The sequence below is a fragment of the Camelus dromedarius genome, chromosome 5 (genome assembly GCF_036321535.1).
Source record: "Camelus dromedarius isolate mCamDro1 chromosome 5, mCamDro1.pat, whole genome shotgun sequence".
Taxonomy (NCBI): Eukaryota; Metazoa; Chordata; class Mammalia; order Artiodactyla; family Camelidae; genus Camelus; species Camelus dromedarius.
Window position 1 is genome coordinate 1,684,010 of NC_087440.1, and position 18,503 is coordinate 1,702,512.

General features: G+C 52.7%; 2 protein-coding genes across 4 annotated transcripts in view; both read right to left on the bottom strand.

The window, feature by feature from the left end:
* IGDCC3 (immunoglobulin superfamily DCC subclass member 3) overlaps positions 1 to 1,317 on the bottom strand; it is a 37,793-nt gene extending 36,476 nt beyond the window's left edge. Inside the window, exon 1 of the mRNA XM_031452860.2 lies at positions 905 to 1,317. Coding sequence (XP_031308720.2) covers positions 905 to 1,025 — 121 coding nt within the window. The 5' untranslated portion in view covers positions 1,026 to 1,317. The remainder of the gene's footprint in view (positions 1 to 904) is intronic.
* A 5,802-nt stretch (positions 1,318 to 7,119) lies between these two features.
* The window catches only part of IGDCC4 (immunoglobulin superfamily DCC subclass member 4), a 36,057-nt gene continuing 24,673 nt past the window's right edge, over positions 7,120 to 18,503 (bottom strand). The window contains exons 11-20 of one of the 3 annotated variants that reach the window (XM_064485473.1): positions 17,463 to 17,684; positions 17,204 to 17,305; positions 15,427 to 15,610; positions 14,575 to 14,702; positions 13,486 to 13,656; positions 13,133 to 13,270; positions 12,250 to 12,355; positions 11,519 to 11,747; positions 10,601 to 10,762; positions 7,120 to 10,078 (exon numbers count right to left, since the gene is read on the bottom strand). In XM_064485473.1, the coding sequence (XP_064341543.1) occupies positions 9,659 to 10,078; positions 10,601 to 10,762; positions 11,519 to 11,747; positions 12,250 to 12,355; positions 13,133 to 13,270; positions 13,486 to 13,656; positions 14,575 to 14,702; positions 15,427 to 15,610; positions 17,204 to 17,305; positions 17,463 to 17,684 (1,862 nt within the window). In that variant the 3' untranslated portion in view covers positions 7,120 to 9,658. Of the gene's footprint in view, positions 10,079 to 10,600; positions 10,763 to 11,518; positions 11,748 to 12,249; positions 12,356 to 13,132; positions 13,271 to 13,485; positions 13,657 to 14,574; positions 14,703 to 15,426; positions 15,611 to 17,203; positions 17,306 to 17,462; positions 17,703 to 18,503 lie in introns of all 3 variants that reach the window. The other 2 variants (XM_064485472.1, XM_064485474.1) reach the window with 2 other exon arrangements.

An 18,503-nucleotide genomic window follows, 5' to 3' on the forward strand; every position in this document is an offset into this window, starting at 1 on the left:
TTTGATCTTTTCTCAGGAGCAGTGGTTCTCAACCATGACCTCCCTCCCTTACAGCCTGCCACCTCCCCAAGATACATACAGAATTCTGGTTTATATAACAATTCCCACGAGTGTGCACAAATTAAGCAACAACAACATACTTTTTGCAGGACAGGGCAGCAAAGCACAGCCATCATTTCATCACCATAGTAACTGGTGGTCCAGCAGTACAAGCAAAGCAAAATTCTAAAGCTGAAACACCTCTTGTCTCTCATTCAAAAAAGCACACCAGGTATCATGTCACCACAATGTATACTTTAAAGATCTTGCAATTTTATTGTCAATTATACCTCAGTGAAGCTGAAATTAAAAAGTACACCAGCATGAAGGTGAGTGGGAGTAATGTCTTCATCGTGTTAACCCTGAAATTATTCTATCATATTTTTCGTAAAGCAAACTGTTGACAAGCTTCAGAATGTCATCACTTGCACAGTGAGGTTTTGTTCTACCCAAAAGTTTTGAAAGTCAGTACATAATTAAACATTGTGTGGAGCCAAAATTACTCTTTAAAATTCTCTTATATCACCCCCAAAGTATGACAGTTGTTTATCTTTAAATTCAAGAATCATTCTCAATAGACTGTGATGCTCACAATATACAGGCATATGGAAACTAAGACACACTGACCTAAGAGCTGGATAGAACTTGCTGTCTCTCTCTGGCTCCTGCTCCCCGCAACAGTGTTTGGCTACATTCTTGTCAGATTGCATTCCAATCAGTTAAATGGGTATATGTTATAATTCCACCACAAATTACTGCTATGCCCCTCTCAAATGACCCATGCTCCAGAAGCTACATAAGATGGAATGGCTCCCTCTATCTCTCATGGCCTGGGGAAAAAAAAAAAGTAAGGGCACCCACTTACTTGCAGCCTGGATTCGAGCCTTCCGGCTGACCACCAGCCCAAAGCGGTTCTGAGCCACACACTCATAGTCACCCTCATCCGAAGGGCTGCCTCCTCGATCCAGCAGGAAGTGGTGGATCATCAAGGACCCGTTGGCCAGTACAGTGGAGTGGGTACTCTCTGGCAGCTCCACCCCATTCTTCCTCCAGGTGATTCGCACTGGAGGAGTCCCCTCCACCTCGCAGCCTAGCACGACAGGCTGCCCAGGGACTGCAACATCATCACTTGGCTCCACAGCAAATGCCAGTTCAGTGGAGTGGCCAAGACCTGCATCAAGAGGAAAAGGAGAGGTTAATGTGGAATGAGCAGACACACGGGTTCCAAGTTCTCTGGATATGTGTATCCCATCTCCATCACTCTGGGATTTTGGGGGGGAGTAATTAGGTTTATTTACTTATTTTATTTTTAATGGAGGTACTGGGGATAGAACCCAGGACCTCGTGCATGCTAAGCATGCACTCTGCCACTGAGCTATACCCCCCACCCCATTCTGTGATGTTAATTGGAATCTCTATTACTATAGAGAACTTTATGCATTATGAAGTGTCATTTCATGCGGTATACTTACTTAATCAACAGACCATCTCAGAGAGATGGATATTATTTGTACCATCTTTTTTAAAAATTTGAGTCTTTTACAGGAAAGGAAACTGAAGCCCAGAGATGTTAAGCAACCTGTCCCAGGCCTCACAGTTAATAGTTGCAAACCTGGGATCCAAAAGCAAGACTATTGCAATATAGCTGCTGCCACTTCTGTGGTCATCCTGGTTAATCCCCGAAGCCTCACACTTTCATAGTGTGACCTCAGGTAAAGTGTTCATCCTGTCCTGGCTTCCCGTTCCTCATCTGCTTAAATCAGGAATAACAATATAGCTTGTGTTGTAAGGTTGCAAAATATGACTAACAGGCTCAAAGGGACTATGAAAAGTTAAAAGTTCTAAACAAATATAAAGTGAGATAGTAATAAATCATTACTTCTTTTTTTCTGGCAAAACCATCTGAGGTCTGGTCTGATGCCTGGCAGGGAGCAGGGTGTGTGGGCCCAGTACCAGGCACAGGCGAGGCTGTGGTCCAGCTGCATTGCCCCACCCCTGAGATGCTCTGGGTTTGGTTGTTTTGCTAGTTTTGCCTTTGTTATAAGGTGGGTGAGGGATACCAAACATCAACTCAGATTTCCCAAAATTCAGAAGGAGGGAGGTTTCTAGAACCTTTACTCTCAGCAACCTCTTCACTCCTGCAGGGGGAAAAAAAAAAGAACTGGAAGGGGAGGGGAAGAAGAGAAAGAAAAGGGTGATCTGGGAATCAGGAGAAGCCAGAGAGGAAGGACAAGCGCTCCAATCCCAGGCATGATGCCAAGTGCCCAACTTCTCCAACGAAGAACTTACCAGACCAGTTACAACTTCACTCCAGGAGGAACGAACCCACCTGGGCTGAAAAGGCAGCCTCAGACCTCTCCTCACATTTCCAGGGAACTAGCGATCCAGGAGCTGGCCCCTCCCCAACAGACCAGCTCCCTCCCTGGCTGTGGGGAGACCGGCCAGTGGGTGGGGAGAAAGGAGGAGGAGGGCTGGGGGTTAGGGGCGTTTCCCCTACCCTCCGGGATGTGTAATTCGTATTTTAAGCCATTTGCTGGTCACGCCTCTTCAAATCCCTACCCATCCTCCTCAGGACCTGGGTTTCAGCTGCCAACCCCGGTATAGCAACCAGAGGATAAAGTTTCTCCTAGATGTGGCCGCGATATTCTGCTTCTCCGGAGCTAAGAGAGGAGAGAATAATGCCCAGAGGAGTGTCCGCTGAGAACTCAGGGTGGGAGGGGGAAAGGACTAGGGTTGCACCCCTCTTCTGTGAGATGGGACCGTTACAGCAGCTGAGGGAACAGGGTGATGGTGACGGAGCTCCGGGCAGCAAAGCAGGCAGACCCTGAGCTCCGCATGTGCATCTTCCCCGGCAGGGCGGGCACGTGGGCATCCCCACCGCCCGCTCGCCCTTGGTCAGCTTCTCTTCCCTTTCCTCAGCTCGTGGGGTGCTCTTGGGTCTCCCCCTCCCCATGCGCCGCCCACCAGGAATCTTCTTCCTTCTTATTCCTCGGTCTCTCCCTCGCACTCTCCGTCCCAGCCCCGGCTCCAAATCCCGGATATGCCCTCTCCGGCCAGCGCAGCCCACTCCGTCCCGGCCTCCGCCCCCGGGGTCTGCGATCTCCTGCCTGGGCCGCCTCCGGTCACTCTGTGCCCATCGCCGGCTCCGCGCACCCCAGCTCGCCCCCTCGGACGGGGACTCAGCCCTGCGGTCTCTTATGGCTCGTTCCCCCTCTCCCCAACTCCAGCCCGCCCGCCGAGCTCCTGTTTGCCGCGCGCCTTGCCCCTCGGTCGGGGTTTGGGTCCTCCCCTGAGTCCTGGAGCCGCAGCAGACTGAGTGCCAGTCTCTCCTGGAGGAGCTCTGTCCTCAGCATCCCCCTGCCGCCCCCGGCAGCTTGGCCTCGGTGCCCTCTCCCCGGGCTCCGCCCCGTCCCGCTCGGCTCCCCTTCTCGGGCAAGTCCCTCTGGCCAGGGGTCCGCCCGCAGGTCCGCGCCGCTCTCCCCGGGTCCGCCCTCGCGCCCGCGTACTCCCTTCTCGCCCTTCCCGGGGCGCGGTCCGCAGCCGCCGGGTGGCGGGCGCCCTGGCTCACCGTCGCTCGGCGGGGGCGGCAGCAGCAGCAGCAGCAGCAGCGGCAGCAGCAGCGGTGGCAGGAGCCGGGGCCGGCGGCGCGGGGTCGCGGCGCGCGGAGCAGCCATGGGGCTCGCTGTCCGCTGGGCTCGGCGACGCGCGGCTCCGGGGCCTCTCGAGGCTCACAGCGTCCCGCGGGGCCGGCGCCGGGGCCGGGGCCGGGGCTCTGGCCGGGGCCGAGCCCGGGCGGCGGGAGGCTGGGGCCACATGCCTGCCTAGGAGCGCCGGGGGCGCAGGGGGAGCGCCGCTTGCGCCATCTTGCACCCACCCCGGCGATCTGTCAGCGGAGCCCGGGGTGCGCGCTCCGCAATCGCAACGCCCGCACCCGCCCCGCCCTCCTCTTGCCGCCCGCCGCCCCCCTTCCCTCCCCTCCCGGTCCCCTCCCCCAGCCCCCTCTCCCCGGAGGCCCGGTCTGGGGAACAAAAGAGCCGGCGAGCGCTTTAAGCGGCCGGACATTCCCGGCTGCGCGGCGGACGCGCCCCCTGCGCTTTGAACTGAGGCAGGAGCGGCCAGCGCCGTCCCGAGCTACAGCCCCGTATCTCCTCCCCGCGGGCCAGCCCCGGACTTGGGGCGCTGGGGCAGTGGAAACCCAGCGGACTGCGGAGTAGGTCCGGGCTGCGGAGAAACACGCAAAGCTGCGGGATTCGCTCTGACCCACTTTCTGCCGCGCCCTCCTCCACCGTGTCCAAGTCAATGTTGTCGAGATAATTCTCTAAAAGCTGCACAAAGTTGTCAAAAATTCCGTTTCCCATGGGTTTCTGGTCCTTCCACCCAAAGGCTAGGACGTTCAGTTGCAAGACTAGCCTCTCTAGACTGAAGAGTTCTGGCGCTTGGGTGGACAGGAGGCAGGAGGGATGGGAAGGCAGCTTCCTCCGGAGCCCTGGGAGAGCAGACCCAATGGGACAATGAGAATGCTTAAGTAACCCGGGTTCCGACCCCGGTTCTGACCACTGTTTAGCTCAGCAAACCCTGGCAGTCATCCTCTAGCTCATCTGAAAGATAAAGATAATCATATCTCTCCTACTCACTCATAGGAACATTTAAAGGACACAGGTCGTGACAAATAGCCTGGTAAAAGGAAAAACGCATTTAAAGTTAAAACTCCCAATAGCATTTCTATGCCACAAAGAAGACTCAGTGTTTCATGTCAGAGAGCACACACGGATCCAACATCAGTCTCACAGAAGAACTGTTGTAGAAGTAGGCATGCCTCTTAGGAGACACACACCCATGCTGGCCCTCAGGGGTCTTCAGTCTTGGCCATTCATGATCAAATGGTCTTCTCTTGAGTCCAGCATGATGTACTAGTCCATCAAAATTGCTGAGCATCTGCTAAGTTCTAGGAGCAGGAGCTCTAAAGAGGGTAGTCTCTGCCTCACTCAGCTATTTGCTCCTCTGGCGCTGGACTGGTATGGCAGAGGTGTAATTACATCTCTCTTTTGGTGCCAACTCTGGAATCTTGGGCCAGGAGCATCAACTATATATAAGACTAACTTTGGTGCAGATGAGTAAAGAAAAGTCCTCCAGAAATCAGGTAAGTTTACTAATGATGGAGTTTGTACAGCCCAAGAACTCCTTACTCTTAGTAGCAATTGGAAGATGAGCCTGAGAGTCAGGACTTGGGACGTACAAGCAAGCAGTGGGAAGCAATGGAGAAATCAGGGTTAGGGGGCACTCCAAGCCCCACACCAATTTCATTATGAGGAGGGAATGATGGGCCTCTATGGCCGTCGGAAAGGGAGGGGAGGGGGCCCCTCCCTGGGCCCAAAGTCCTGGAACTCCCTCCCGCAGGGCTTGAATTCTCCATAACCCCTTCTTGGCTTGTCCTAGACTCAGGAGAGGTCAAATAGGTGTCCTGAGTTGCTGTCATTTTAAATTCATTTTGACAAGTGTTTAATTCTTCTTTATCACAACCCTTGGTCTGAGAGTGATATGCAAATAATGGCTATTCTGCTGCATGCAAAGTGTGCAATATCTCTCCCTATGATCTGTCAATTAACTCGGGACTGGCTCACCAGCTATTTTGGGGGTGGTCCTGGGCAGGGCAGCCTCTGGCTCTTGGTTCCCTGCCGCAGAAAACCACGCAGGGTCCAGGCACTGTAAAGATCTTAGCAGAGCAGCTGCCCACAGTGATCCTGAGATCTGTGTGGGGTGTAAGTGTGTTTCGTGTGTGACTGTTGTGCCCAGGTTTGAGTTAATGGACTGGGGGTGTTTGTGAAGGTGAGTGCCCATGTGTGGGTTTCTGAGCTTGTAAGTACCACGCCCATATGTGTGAACATGCAGCCATGGGCAATTCTGAAGACCAGAGTTATACAAAGAAGAGTTGTTGAGCCCAGATCTGTGGAGTTGGTGGTTCGCTCATCCCTTGCACCCAAGAAACTTAAAAGATGTGTGGCCGGATGGAAAAAGATCTCCAAAGAGCCTAAAAGAGTGCTATCAAAGAACACATCTTTCCCAAGTTCAAGTCTTTTTCCTAAGTGCTTGTTGAGGGAGATGATTCAGTTATTTGGGGGGGGGGGGCGCTGGGGTGGTGTTTCCTATTCTAGGATTCTGAGTTACCTATTTTCTTTTTTTTTTAGTTTTATTGAAGTATAGTTGATGTACAAAGGTATATAAGTTAAGGTGTACAATATAGTGATCCATAATTTTTAAAGGTTATACTCCATTTATAGTTATTATAAAATATTGGCTATCTTCCCTGTGCTGTACAATATATCCTTATAGCTTTTTTTATACATAATAGTTTGTACCTCTTAATCCTCTTCCTCTATACTGCCCTCCAACCCCTCTCCCCACTGGTAACCACTAATTTGTTCTATCTGTGGGTCTGTTTCTTTTTGTTATATTAACTAGTTTGTCGTATTTTTTAGATTCCACATATAAGTGGTACCATACAGTATTTGTCCTTGTCTGACTTATTTCACTTAGAATAACACTCTCCCAAGTCCATCTCTGTTGTTGCAAATGGCAGGATTTCATTCTTGTTTATGGCTGAGTAGTATTCCATTGTGTGTGTGTGTGTGTGTGTGTGTGTGTGTGTGTGTGTGTGTGTGTGTGTACATACCACATCTTCTTCATCCAGTCATCTGTTGATGGACACTTAGGTTGCTTCCATATCTTAACTATTGTAAATACTGCTGCTATGAGCATTGGGTTGCATGTATCTTTTCAAATTAGTACTTTTGGTTTTTCTGGATCTATATCCAGGAGTGGAATTGCTGAGTCATATGGTAGTTCTATTTTCAGTTTTTTGAGAAAGTTCTATATCGTTTTCCACAGTGGCTGCACCAATTGACATTCCCATCAACAGTGTATAAAGTTTCCCTTTTCTCCAGATCTGGTTCAGTTCTTTCTTATAACCACCTGCTCTTTCCCTCTAAAACCAACATTTCCCACCCTGGTAGGAAATACATTTTCTATGGTAGAAAGGCTGAGGAGATTCTAGTCATTTGGTTCCAAAAGAGAACATTTTTGGAAAATAGTTTATTAATTGATTATCAGGACAGATACATGATCAACGCCTTGGCTTAACACTAAAGAATATCATACTTGTAAGGAGAAAATAAAAATGCTGGGAAAATAATTAAATAATACAGCAAAACTAAATATAGACAAATAAATGAGCAGGTACCGATTACACTTGTCATGCATCAAGAAAAAGGTTTTTAAATGAGACTCAAAAACTGTAAGGCATCAATGGTAGGTGACAAAGGGATTAATACCCTGTAAAAGGCCAATAGACTCTTTTCTAATAAAAATACTGCTACAAAGACACAAACCTAACACTTCCAAATTACCCAGAGCCCAAATCATATATAATGCTAGTGAGTAATGGCCACTTTCTTATCAACTGTGAGTTATAGGCAGATACCAGATTTATTACTTATTTGCTTTTGAGAAACAATTTTCCACCCAACCTAATGGGTTATAAATTGTCTCATTTGCAGCTATTTAATTTAAACCAGAACCTCAGTGCCTGTTAAACAAGAACATGAAAAATGACTATGTGGTGTAATGCTAAGAGCCTACTGTTAAAACAGCCATTTAATTCAGGGCAGTTTTTTTTTTTTTTCCTAAAGGAAAATAAACCAGCAAAATAAAATGAGGCTTTTGACCTTCAGAGCAATGATGAAACATACACAGTGATGTTAGCCACAGCAACGCTGAATGCTACAGAAATAGTACAAGTGACAATTCTGTCCTTAACGAGATACAAAACCAACATTAATAATCTTTAGTGTTATCATAGGCTGGCTGAAGGAGGGGGAGGGGGAGGAACTGTAGGTGCGGATGTCAAACGTGAGTGACACCCGAGTGTAATAAACACAGATGCTGAAAGGGTCTGAGGAAGCTGCAACTCCGCTGAGAGACATTTCACCATTAAAAAAAAAAAAGGGGGGGAAAGATAGACTGGTTATTTCTAATTTGGCCCAGAAGCCAGAGTTAACCCTTGATGTGCTGATCAGTAAAAAAAAAGGATGCATTCAAGGAGAAAAGACCGCGACCGCGTACTCTGTGCTCCTATGAGAGGCTGAGGCGCAAAATCAAATAAATGACACTGTTTCCTCTCCACAGGAAAGAGAAGTCAAGCTTGTCCCTGTGTGGCAGCCAAAAGATAATGACTTCAGGATTGCATTTAAAGACAAAACGAAATGAAATGAGCCCCTCACCCCTGTCCTGGGCAAAGACCTCTCTTCCAGCACCCCAGAGGAGGAGAGGACGCTCTCACCCCAACCCAATCAGCTCATGTTCAAGATGCACAGAGTGGGAAGCGGCGGGGTTTCAGAGCTCCTGATTTCCTCTCCCCTACCACCCTTCTAGCTTTAGCTGGGAAGGAAGGCCCCAAACCGCCTCCATCCAGCAAACTTGCCTTCCTGCCTAGAAGGGACGGAGTAATTTTATCCTGAGCCTCTGGGTTACGTTCCCCTTTCCTGGTCTAAGATACATCCTTGTGTGACTTACATTCATCCCCTCCAAGGAGAACCCTCCTGTCTCAGTCCCAGGGAGAAAGATGCAAGGGAAGCTGGAAGGTCTCCAAGCCTGCACTGGGCTGGGGGGAGGTGCAGTCTGCCTGGGGAGGGGGCCTTTGGAGGTACAGAGAGGAGGGGGCAGGAGGATGATGGCTGAAGTGGATGGTGGACACAAGAGTTGCACTATGGCCTCGAAGCAGACATGAGGTAGTCATGTTGTTAGGGAAGGATGCAGAGATTGAACCCCAGGCAGGAGAACCACATGACACAGTCTGAGAGAGGTGTGACAGACAGACAGGGAAACCACAGAGAGGAAAGCTGAGAGAATTAGGAAGAGATGGGTGGGAGGACGGGGAGGGCAGGTGGACTGGGAGATGGACACTAGAGGAGGGCAGGGGGAAGGGGGAAGGAGGGGAGAGCAAGAGAAAGCAGATTTTCCAAACCAGGCACTTCCCCGATTACAAAATTAGATGCAGAGTTGCTCTGAGGGGGGGCCAGCGTCACCCTCTCAATGCCGGCAGTGGGGACATGGGAGATGGGGGGTGATGCAATTAAGATGTGAGGCATTCAGAGCCTACTTGCACCCAGCCCCGTGAGACAGGGAAGTGGGCCGGGGCTGTCTCTGTCAGACAGGGCACTGGAGACACTCTCAGAGTGTGTAATAAAAAGGCTGGGTGACGGAGGTGGGAGCCCACAGGGCTGGGGATGGACCACGCTGGGGCACTGTCCTGACCTGGAAGATCAGTCAGGCTGTAGTGACCACTGCCTGGGCCAGGGTTTCCCAACTCACCAACCAGCACACACATGTTTCACACACGTGTACATCACGTATAGCTGTGCTTCACATGTGTCTCACATATCACATGTGTCACAGTGTATAGGGGGAGTGAATAACCCATTTCTTCCTCTCCCCTGAGCCAAAGCACCCTAGGGGGCTCCCAATGGCTTGATGATGTTCAGTACCTGAAGGTGCACATGTGTACGTGCGTGGCCACACATGTCATGTCCCACGATCTACACGAGCCTGTCCCAAACTGTGCCCTCTAGGGGAGCTCAGCAGAGGAGGAGACTGGGGCTCTGGGCAGGCCTGGGCTGTCTCCTGGAGGGCAGGGAGACTTTGGCTGGCAGCTGTTCCCAGGGGCCTCCTCCAGAGCCTCACTGGGCGGGAGGTCCGGGTAGGGGCAAGAAGCACTGGCTGCCTCTGGCAGGCAGGTAAGTCTGTCTGGCCCAGGGGTCACCTGTTCACACCCTCCCAGCTCCCTGTCCGGCCAGTCTGCCCCTTGCTCTAGATCCACAACATCCGAAGTGAGGTCAGGAGCCTCTGAAGGCAGGGCATCCTCAGGGTCCAGGTCTTGGAGGTGGAGGTCAGGGTTCCCTCTGGATGCACTAAAGTCAGAGTGGACAATGACTTCAGCCTCCACCTGGTTCCTACAGGCTGGGGGCGGCTTCTTCCTCCCGTTGCCCTGGTCAGAGCAGAGAACACAAAGACCATTGCTGAGAGTGACCATCAGAAGAATGACCATCATACTTGGTGAGGAGAAGTATGTTCAGAGTCCATTGTATGTTACATGGAAGTTGGTAAAGGTGAATGTCCCACAGAGATGATGATCAGGTCCATGGGGAGGCAGGGAAATGTGACACACTGGCCCTTGCCCAGGAGTTCCAGAAGCACAAGACACAGTCAGGGCCTCAGTGACCAGCAGGAAGGGCTGAGTGCACTCAGGCCAGGCCCACCGTCAGACCCATGGTAATTCTGCTGCAGCCCACTAGGCAGGGGAGGGACTGTCCCTAACCCAGAGAAACACAGATTCTCACAACCTGGCCTGCCCTCCACCCACTCACCTTCCGAAGTTCCAGGGGTCTCTAGGCTAGACTTCTATCCCCAGGGAGGCTACCACCACGGTCTCCAGAGGATTCACTACTGGCTCTTCATAAGCACGGGGACCCTTCTCTTCTTTCCTCCCCCCTCCTCCCAGGACACTGACCTTTATGGCATCGTACACCAGAGCCTGCAGCAACAGCGTCTGCCCGGTTCCAGCAGGGGGCAGCAGGGCCCGGGTCAGAGCCGGCATGGGGCCTGCCTGGGGGAGCTCACAGCCTGCCCAGGAACCTGCCCAGCTTGGCCCACCTGGCTGAGTCCAGGAGATCTGCACAGGGAAAGAAGCGGGAGCACTGAGGGTGGGCTGGGAAGCTTAAGACGGGGAAGTGGATGGATCCCCCTCCACAGACTCTTGCCCCCGCTTACTACCTCCCTCCCCAAGGCTGTGGGGACGAGCACAGAGTGGGCTGAGAGCTTAGGGGTGAGTTTGAGGATGGAGAAGTCCTGCAGAAAAGCCCAGAGGCTCCTGAGGCAGGCAGGGTCTCCTTCAGCACAGAGGCAGGGAAATGGGGAGGAAGGACTCAGGGGTTCGAGCTGGCTGGTCAGAGAGATTGGGATGAGCCACCACGGCCAACAGCGGGGGGACTTGCCTTGTGTGGGCCCACTTTATCAGGATCCTGGGCCCACATGGCCAAAGCCAAACTGACCAGCTTCGTTTCCCCATACTGGGGTGAGCTGGGTCTTAGGGGTCTCCCCAGCTTCCAGGATAAGGAGGGAGCTGGGTATTCTGGCCACCCTCAGTCACCCGCAAACAGCCCGTGGGGGGCCCTCCCCTCCTCCTGAGAGCCAGGCTGACCTATTCTGCCGGCGATGGAGGCCCATCTGCTCCCCTGCCCTGCCAACCCTTTCAAGGAGGAGGGAGTGAGTGTCTTTTCTTCTGCAGCTGGCCCAGGAAGGCGGAGGGGCGGGGTGGGGTGGGGGGGCCCGTCTCTCACAGGGTCACACATTGTGCTCTTGCGCCCCCTGGTGTCCCATTCAGGAATGAGCGGCGTGGGGCTCGGACCTACCCAGGCTCCAGGCTCACCTTTCTCTTGGAGTGACCCCGGCAGTCAGGACCACCGCCGCCCATAAGGCTGTGCACTTCAGCCCTGTCCTCGATATCTGAGGGAGGTGGGGACCAGTCCTGGGGACGGGGGTGCACAAGGGACTCCAGTTCATGGGCAGCCGGGGGGCTGGGGGGGCCGAGGCGGGCTCGGGAGTACAACGCGGGGTTCCCAGAAGTGGCCGTAGAGGACAGGCCCGGGAGGGCTTCCCTGGAAGGGAAGATGGGGAACAGGCACAGTGGTCAAAGAGTGGGGTCGGGGTGGGACTGGGATCTAGTCCAGCTTATGTCCCTGGGCAAGTTCCTGCCCTTCTCTGGGACTTGGTTTCCTAGTCTGTGCAATGAATAAGAAACTCAGATTGTTCAAAACATCTGGGACACTGCAGAGGGGATCCTTCCTTGCTTTCTTGGCTCCAGGCATCTGGAGATTTGCGGTCCCTCTTTCCAAGATGCCGGCAGCTACCAAGGAAGTGGGAGAGAAGCAGCTCTGTGTCTGCCCTTGCTGAGGGGATAGGCCGGGGGCTTCCCTAAACCCACCCCCCACTGTCATGAGGACATCGCCTTCCATCCCCCAGTCCCCTTCATCCCAGAGTCAACTTTAATGGGCTCCTGGCAGTGCCTAGCACAAGTCATGGCCACTTTCCTGCTCTCTCATCTCTGCAGCCCTTCTGGAAATCCCTCCTCTCTGCAGTCAGACTGGTTCCGTCACCCACCTGTGGGGGCTGCGGCGCAGGCCAGCACACATGCAGGCCAGGAGGCAGAGGAGGCCCAGGCAGACACCCACGATGATGCCCGTGACTGAGTGCACGTCCAGAGAGTCTGGTGGGAGAGAGGGAGGGAGCAGAACAGATCAGGAACAGGAGAAGACCCAGGGTTCATAGACCAGGACTTCCTGTGTCTTTCTCCGGAGACCACCAGCCTGAGTCTCACCCTCTGGACACATGAAATCTGATGCAAAGACAGGAGGGCCCCACAGACTCAGAGGGACCACCACAACCTCTCTCTCCAACTGAGCCTGCCATGGACATCCAGAATTTGTGTTTCCTCCCCAGCAACCTGGCCTTTCAGGGAAACACACCTCCTGCTTGCCCAGCAGGGCTGGTTTCACAGGTGTGCAACATGTCCAGTAACCCAGGGCCCACGCTTAGAAGGGCTCCGCGCTTGGGTTTATGCTCTGCCGTCACTATCTTGAAATTCTTCCTCATTAAATAAGGAGATGCCACATTTTCATTTCACACTAGGTCCTGCAAATTACAAAGCCAGTCCCACTGCCCAACACCTCCACCACATAAAGCTCATCACCAGTCCAAGCCAGTCTTCCAATCAAAGCAATCTCCCAAAGAAACCAAGCCAGTCTCCCACAAATCTGACCTCACTACTGAACCATTGCCGGACCACACTCATTGCCTCTTCACATTTGTCCTTTCCACACCTAAGTAGGAGGGCAGCTGTCCAAAACAGTGAAAGTGTAGTCGTGCCCTGAGGCAAGGCTTTGGAAGAAATGACTTTAGGGTTAGAAGTCAACTCCAGAAGCCTCTGGAGACCTTGAGCTGCCCCAGGATGGACCCTACTCCTTCCTCCCTTCCTGCCTCTTACCTGAGAGCTTTTCCTGGAGAGTGATCACATCCTGCAGGCCAGAGAAGGGCCCGGGTCCCACCTCTGTGCGTGCCCCCATCTTGAAGAAGTACCTAGTGTCGCTCTCGAGGCCGTGTACCTCAGCACTGAAGATGTTCCCTGGGGGCAGAGGGAGGCAGGGCGAGCAGAGTTGGTGAACTGGGTCGGGGGTGCGAGGCAGGGATGCGCTGGGAAGCAGCACTGAGGAAATCTGCTTCTCCCACTCAGGCAGTGGCTTCTGCCTGCTCCAAACAAACCCAGCCACTGGGGAGGCTGGTAAGTGGGGAGAGGGTGGGGAAGCTCTTGCTCAGATGCCCTGGGGTGGGAGCCCTCACCCTCTGTGGTGAGCAGGGTCCACTGGTGCTCGGGCTGGGTGTGGTTGCTGCTGTAGAGAATCAGATACTCCACGATCTCGCCGTTGGGCTCCGTTGGGGGGCACCAGTGCAGCCGAACGGTGGACGGTGTCAGGGGGCTCAGGCGCAGGTCGGATGGGGGCGTCGAGGGCCCTGGGGTACAGGGAAGGAGATGGGGAGAGGCAGGGTCACTGAGAGCTCGGGAGCAGCTGGGAGCCAGGGCGTGAGGGCATGGCCTCCCTCCTTCCTCCTGTACTGGAACAAACCACAAAGCAAAGTGAGGTCTGGCCTCTCATTGGGGAATTCCTGGAAAACAATTCACCACCCTTCTTCCCTCTCAGAAGCAGAGCTCCGCCAGCTTCCACACCCAAATATCTCCAAGGATTGAAGACACTGTCTGATACTCTAAGGGCCCTTGGGGTAGAGCTCAAAAGGTTTTGGAAAGCTTACATTTTACTTTAAACTCTCACACTAAGTTTGCCATCTATTCGATGGTAAAGTTTAATATAAAAAGTATTTGAAATTATTTGTCATTTAAGGTTCCTGACTCCCCTTGCCACCCCAAATCTTCAAATAAAGTTGGTTGATGCCCTGTGTAGCCTCTGTCTACGCCTGCCCCTGGCACAGGTCCTCCATGGTCCCGGGAACCCTAATGTGAGAAGTACCACCTTGGAAGACTTTGTGTTTTGTTTTTAGAGAAGTTGATCCCCGTGGGGCAGGGGTGAATGCGGAAGGATGAGAAGCAAGGACATAAGGTGACTGGGGAGTTAGGATGGGACAGAGATTTGGGGGTTCAGGTTTTTGAGGCCCAACCAAGGGCAGGATGGGGACCCAGGGCTCTAAGGCATCTCAGAGCCACATCATCATGGGCTGCCAGAACCCTCCTTTAGATCTTAAGTTATTAGGTCTAGGAGTAAATGGTTAGGACCAGCATAAGACTGGCCTACATAAATGCAAATCAAATGACAGACACTTATGGGGTTCTCGGGGGCGTTTCAGAAGAGGGCTGCTGGGGCAAGTAGGAGTTCGGTGAAAGATGGACTGGTGGCCAGAGGGCCGAGGGCCACTCACGGTCAGGCAGGGTGGAGCGCTCCACCACAGAGCCAAAAGGCCCATCCATGTCCACGCCGTGGGACTGAACTGCAAACTCGTATTTGGTGAATGGCTTCAGCCCGCCGATGAGAATGTCTTCTCCAGAACTGCCGAGGCAAGAAACATGACAAGTACTCTCAGGGACACCCTTCTAGCAGGGCAGGTCCCTCCAAATCTACTCTCCTACCCCAGACCCACCCCAGCCCCTACACTGGGCAGCAAATCTGCTCCCTGGCATTGGGGCCACTAACAGCATCCAGAGGACCTGCAGAGAGGCCTGGATGTACGCTGTTCCCAGGATATCAGGCGCCATGTCCAAGCTCCGAGCCAGGCCTGCTCTTCCGAGAAATATTCCTGGATTAATCCATGTCATTTCCCACCCAGGGAACTACCTCTGATGCATTTTTTCCCTGACTTAATTTTACTTTAGCTGCAACTGTATATATCCATTGCTTTTTTATGCTGTTTCCTCTGCCAACCTAACAGCTCCCCAGGTCAGGGTCTTTGTCTCCCCATCCAACTGGGGGCCTCTCAGGACAGCAGCTGGACTGCTTTTCTCCGTCTTCTGAGGTTGAGGAAATAGGTCTGTGCTGCCTCACATTTCCTAGGGTCGAGTATAAGGCTCTCCTGTGAGGGGATGGGATTGGACAGACTCCCCCTTTCCACCTGTCACCATCAGGTCATCAGACCCTCAACGTGCCCCTAGTTGAACACGTGAGTGTTCATGAAATGTCCCTAAACCCCCAGGACCCTCTCCTCATCACCCCCTGCCACCTTCTTCCCCATCGTCTGCTATTCCTCCCTCTTCACAGCATTAGTCCCTCCTCCCACCTGGTGTAATAGGTGACCAGGGAGGCATTCCTGAGCCCCCAGGGGCTGAAGCGCACAGTGTAGTTGACAATCTTGACCGTGGTGAAGTCTGGCTTTTTCCACCGAAGCCAAATGGACGTGGAGCTGTTTGATTCCGCATGGACGTGGGCCGGGGGCAAGGGTGGCCCCCTCTGGATGGGCAGGTCTGGAGGGTGAATATTAGAGCGTGGGGAAGGGAGGGAGGATGCTCATCCCTAAGCAGGTACAGTGGTTTGCGGTTCCCAAGTTTCTTTTACCCTTTCTCTTTTGATCCTGTGAATTGGGTGGCATCATTCCCATTTCACAGATGAGGAAACTGAGGGCGCTGAGAATTTAAGTGATTTTTGCCAAGGTCATACAGACAGCAGACTGTGGAACACTAGTCTGTAAGACTGTAACAGAGTGAGACAGCAAACCATGGTAATTATGAGCACGGATTTGGGAGCCAAGCTGCTCTGGGTTCAAATTCCAACTCTCCCACTTACTGTGTGACTGTGGAGAAGTTAATTAACCTTTCTGTGCCTCCATTCCCTATTCTGTCAGTGGGGCTGATAATAGTGCCTATACCTCATGCGGTTGTTATGAGGATTAAGTTAGTAAATATTTGTGAAGTGTGTAGAAAAGTGTTATGGCCTAAATGTTTGTGTCCCCCAAAGCTCATATATCGGATATCTGAACATATGGTGGGGCCTTCATGCATCAGATCAGTGCCTGTCTTAGCCTGTTCCAGCTACTACAACAAAGACCCATAGACTGGATGGCTTAGAAAGAACAGCAATTTATTTCTCACAGTTCTGGAGGCCGGACTCTGAGATCAAGGTGCCAGCATGGTCAAGTTCTGGTGAAGGCCCTCTTCTGGGTTACAGACTGCCAACTTCTCATTGCATCTTCAGAGCAGAAAGGTGAAGCAAGCTCTCTTGTGACTCTTACCAGGGAGCTAATCCCATTCATGAGGGCTCCACCCTCATGACATCATCCAATCCTGATTATCTCTTAATATATCACATTGGCAGGTAGGGTTTCAACACATGAATTCTGGGGGGACACAGATTTGCAGCCCATAACAGTGCCCCTTATAAAAGGAGACTGCTGAGAACTCTCCAGCCCTCTCGGCCATGTGAGGACCCAGTGAGAAGATGGCCTATGGCCCATGAACCAGGAAGCTGGTCCTCACCAGACACTGACTCTGCCAGCGCCTTGATCCCAGACTTCTCAGCCTCCAGAACTGTGAGAAATAAATGCTGGTTGTTTAAGTCACCCCATCTGTGGTGCTTTGTCAGAGCAGCCCAAACTAAGACCCTGAGCCTCAGTTTCCTGGTGGGCCACATTCCCCTCCCTGCCTAGAGCAGAGGGATAATCTGATGGACAGTGTGATGTGGGTGGATGCACTGTAAATAAAAACTGTTTAAAGATCAAACTTGGGATCAGAAGTCACTGATGAACCACGGGGTTTCTCTCTGTTCAAACTTTCCAAAGTAGCCCAGCTCATGGATAATGAAAACTCTAGCAGACCTAAAAGAGGCACAAACAGGAGCTTTTCTGCGACAGAGGCTGTCTGGACCTGGAAGAGCCTAGCAGAGTGGCTGGGGGCAGGGAGGAGGGAGAGGGAGGTGGGGGTTGCCTGGTGAGTACAGTTTGTAGCCAGAGGCCGAAGCTTCCAGATGGCCTGCCCACCAGGGCTGGCCCAGAGGAAAGGGGAAGGCGGCCACGCACAGACCCCTCGGCAGAGCCCTCCTCCCCGCTTCCCCAGCACCCTCACCTGGCGTGGGAGCCTTCTCTGTCTTGCCCTTCCACACTGCCGCATAGCCGTCCTCATGTTTGTTGAATGCCACCAGCTTCACCTCGTACAGCCGGCCAGGGACTGGAGAAGGTCATGCGGGTCACTCACTGGCTAGAGGAGCCTCTGAGGTCATTCTCTCATCCCCAGAGAGAGTCCATCTCCAACCACCGGCCCAGCTTGTCCAGTCCCCGACTAAAGCTATGTCCATCTCATTCCCTACCCCACCGGCCCTCCTCACCTAGCTGGGTCAGCTCATACTGTTTCACTTTCTTCTTGAGCCGGACAGGCCCCACATCCCAAGCCTGGTCTCCGCGGCCCCCTGGAGGGCTCTCACCATCGGCCTCCTCCTCCTCTGTCCCCACCTCCCGCCAGTATAGCTTGTAGCCAGAGATCTGGGCGGGGTGAGGGGGTGGCTGCCACGACACGACCAGGGACTCCATCCTTGCCCGTACCTTCAGCTCTGCAGGGGCAAAAGGGACTGGAGGCAGAGGAGCAGGAGGGGAGGAGGGGTATGAGAATGGGGAGAGAGGAGGAGAGGCCAGGGATGGGAGAGGGGGAAGAGGCAGGAGGAAGCAAAAAGCAGGAAGACAGCATAGAGTGAGAGCCTTGTCAGCCTTCTCCCAAAGCATCGCCACTCAGCCAGCAGCCTAAGTGCCAGGTTCAGTCTGGAGGAGAACTCACTATTCCACCAGCCCAGAGTGCTGGGAATGCAGGAATGTCTCCGGGGCATTTGCAAGGAGGTTAGCAAGGAGCACCTCTGGGGCAGGGCTGACACAGAGTAGGGCTCTAGAATTCTTCTGAAGGAACAACTAAATAGATACTGGTTTGGAAGGGGATCATAGGATTTGCTGAAGCTGGGAAGGAGGGATGGAGCCATTGAAGTGGGGAGCCCAACTTGGAGCCTAAGAGAGGGGTGGCTTACTACAGCTCCGATGCTATTCTAAGCACTTTGTACCATGTATTGTAACTTGACTCTCACAGCCCTGTAAAATAATGAAATACTATTACCCCTATTTAAGAAAACTGAGGCTCAGAGAAGTTAAGTAACTTGTTCAAGGTCACACAGATAGTACATGCTATGGGTCTGGCTGCATTTAATCCCTCTCAACCCAACCCACAACAATCGCAATCTTGGAAGCAGTTACTATTTAGCAAGTTCTGACTGTACTAAACACTCTGTCTACAATACATTCATTAATCCTCACGCCCACGCCTGACAGTAAATGAAGACTTAGAGTTGTGAATGGTTTGTCCAAGGTCTCACAGGAGACGGAAGGGA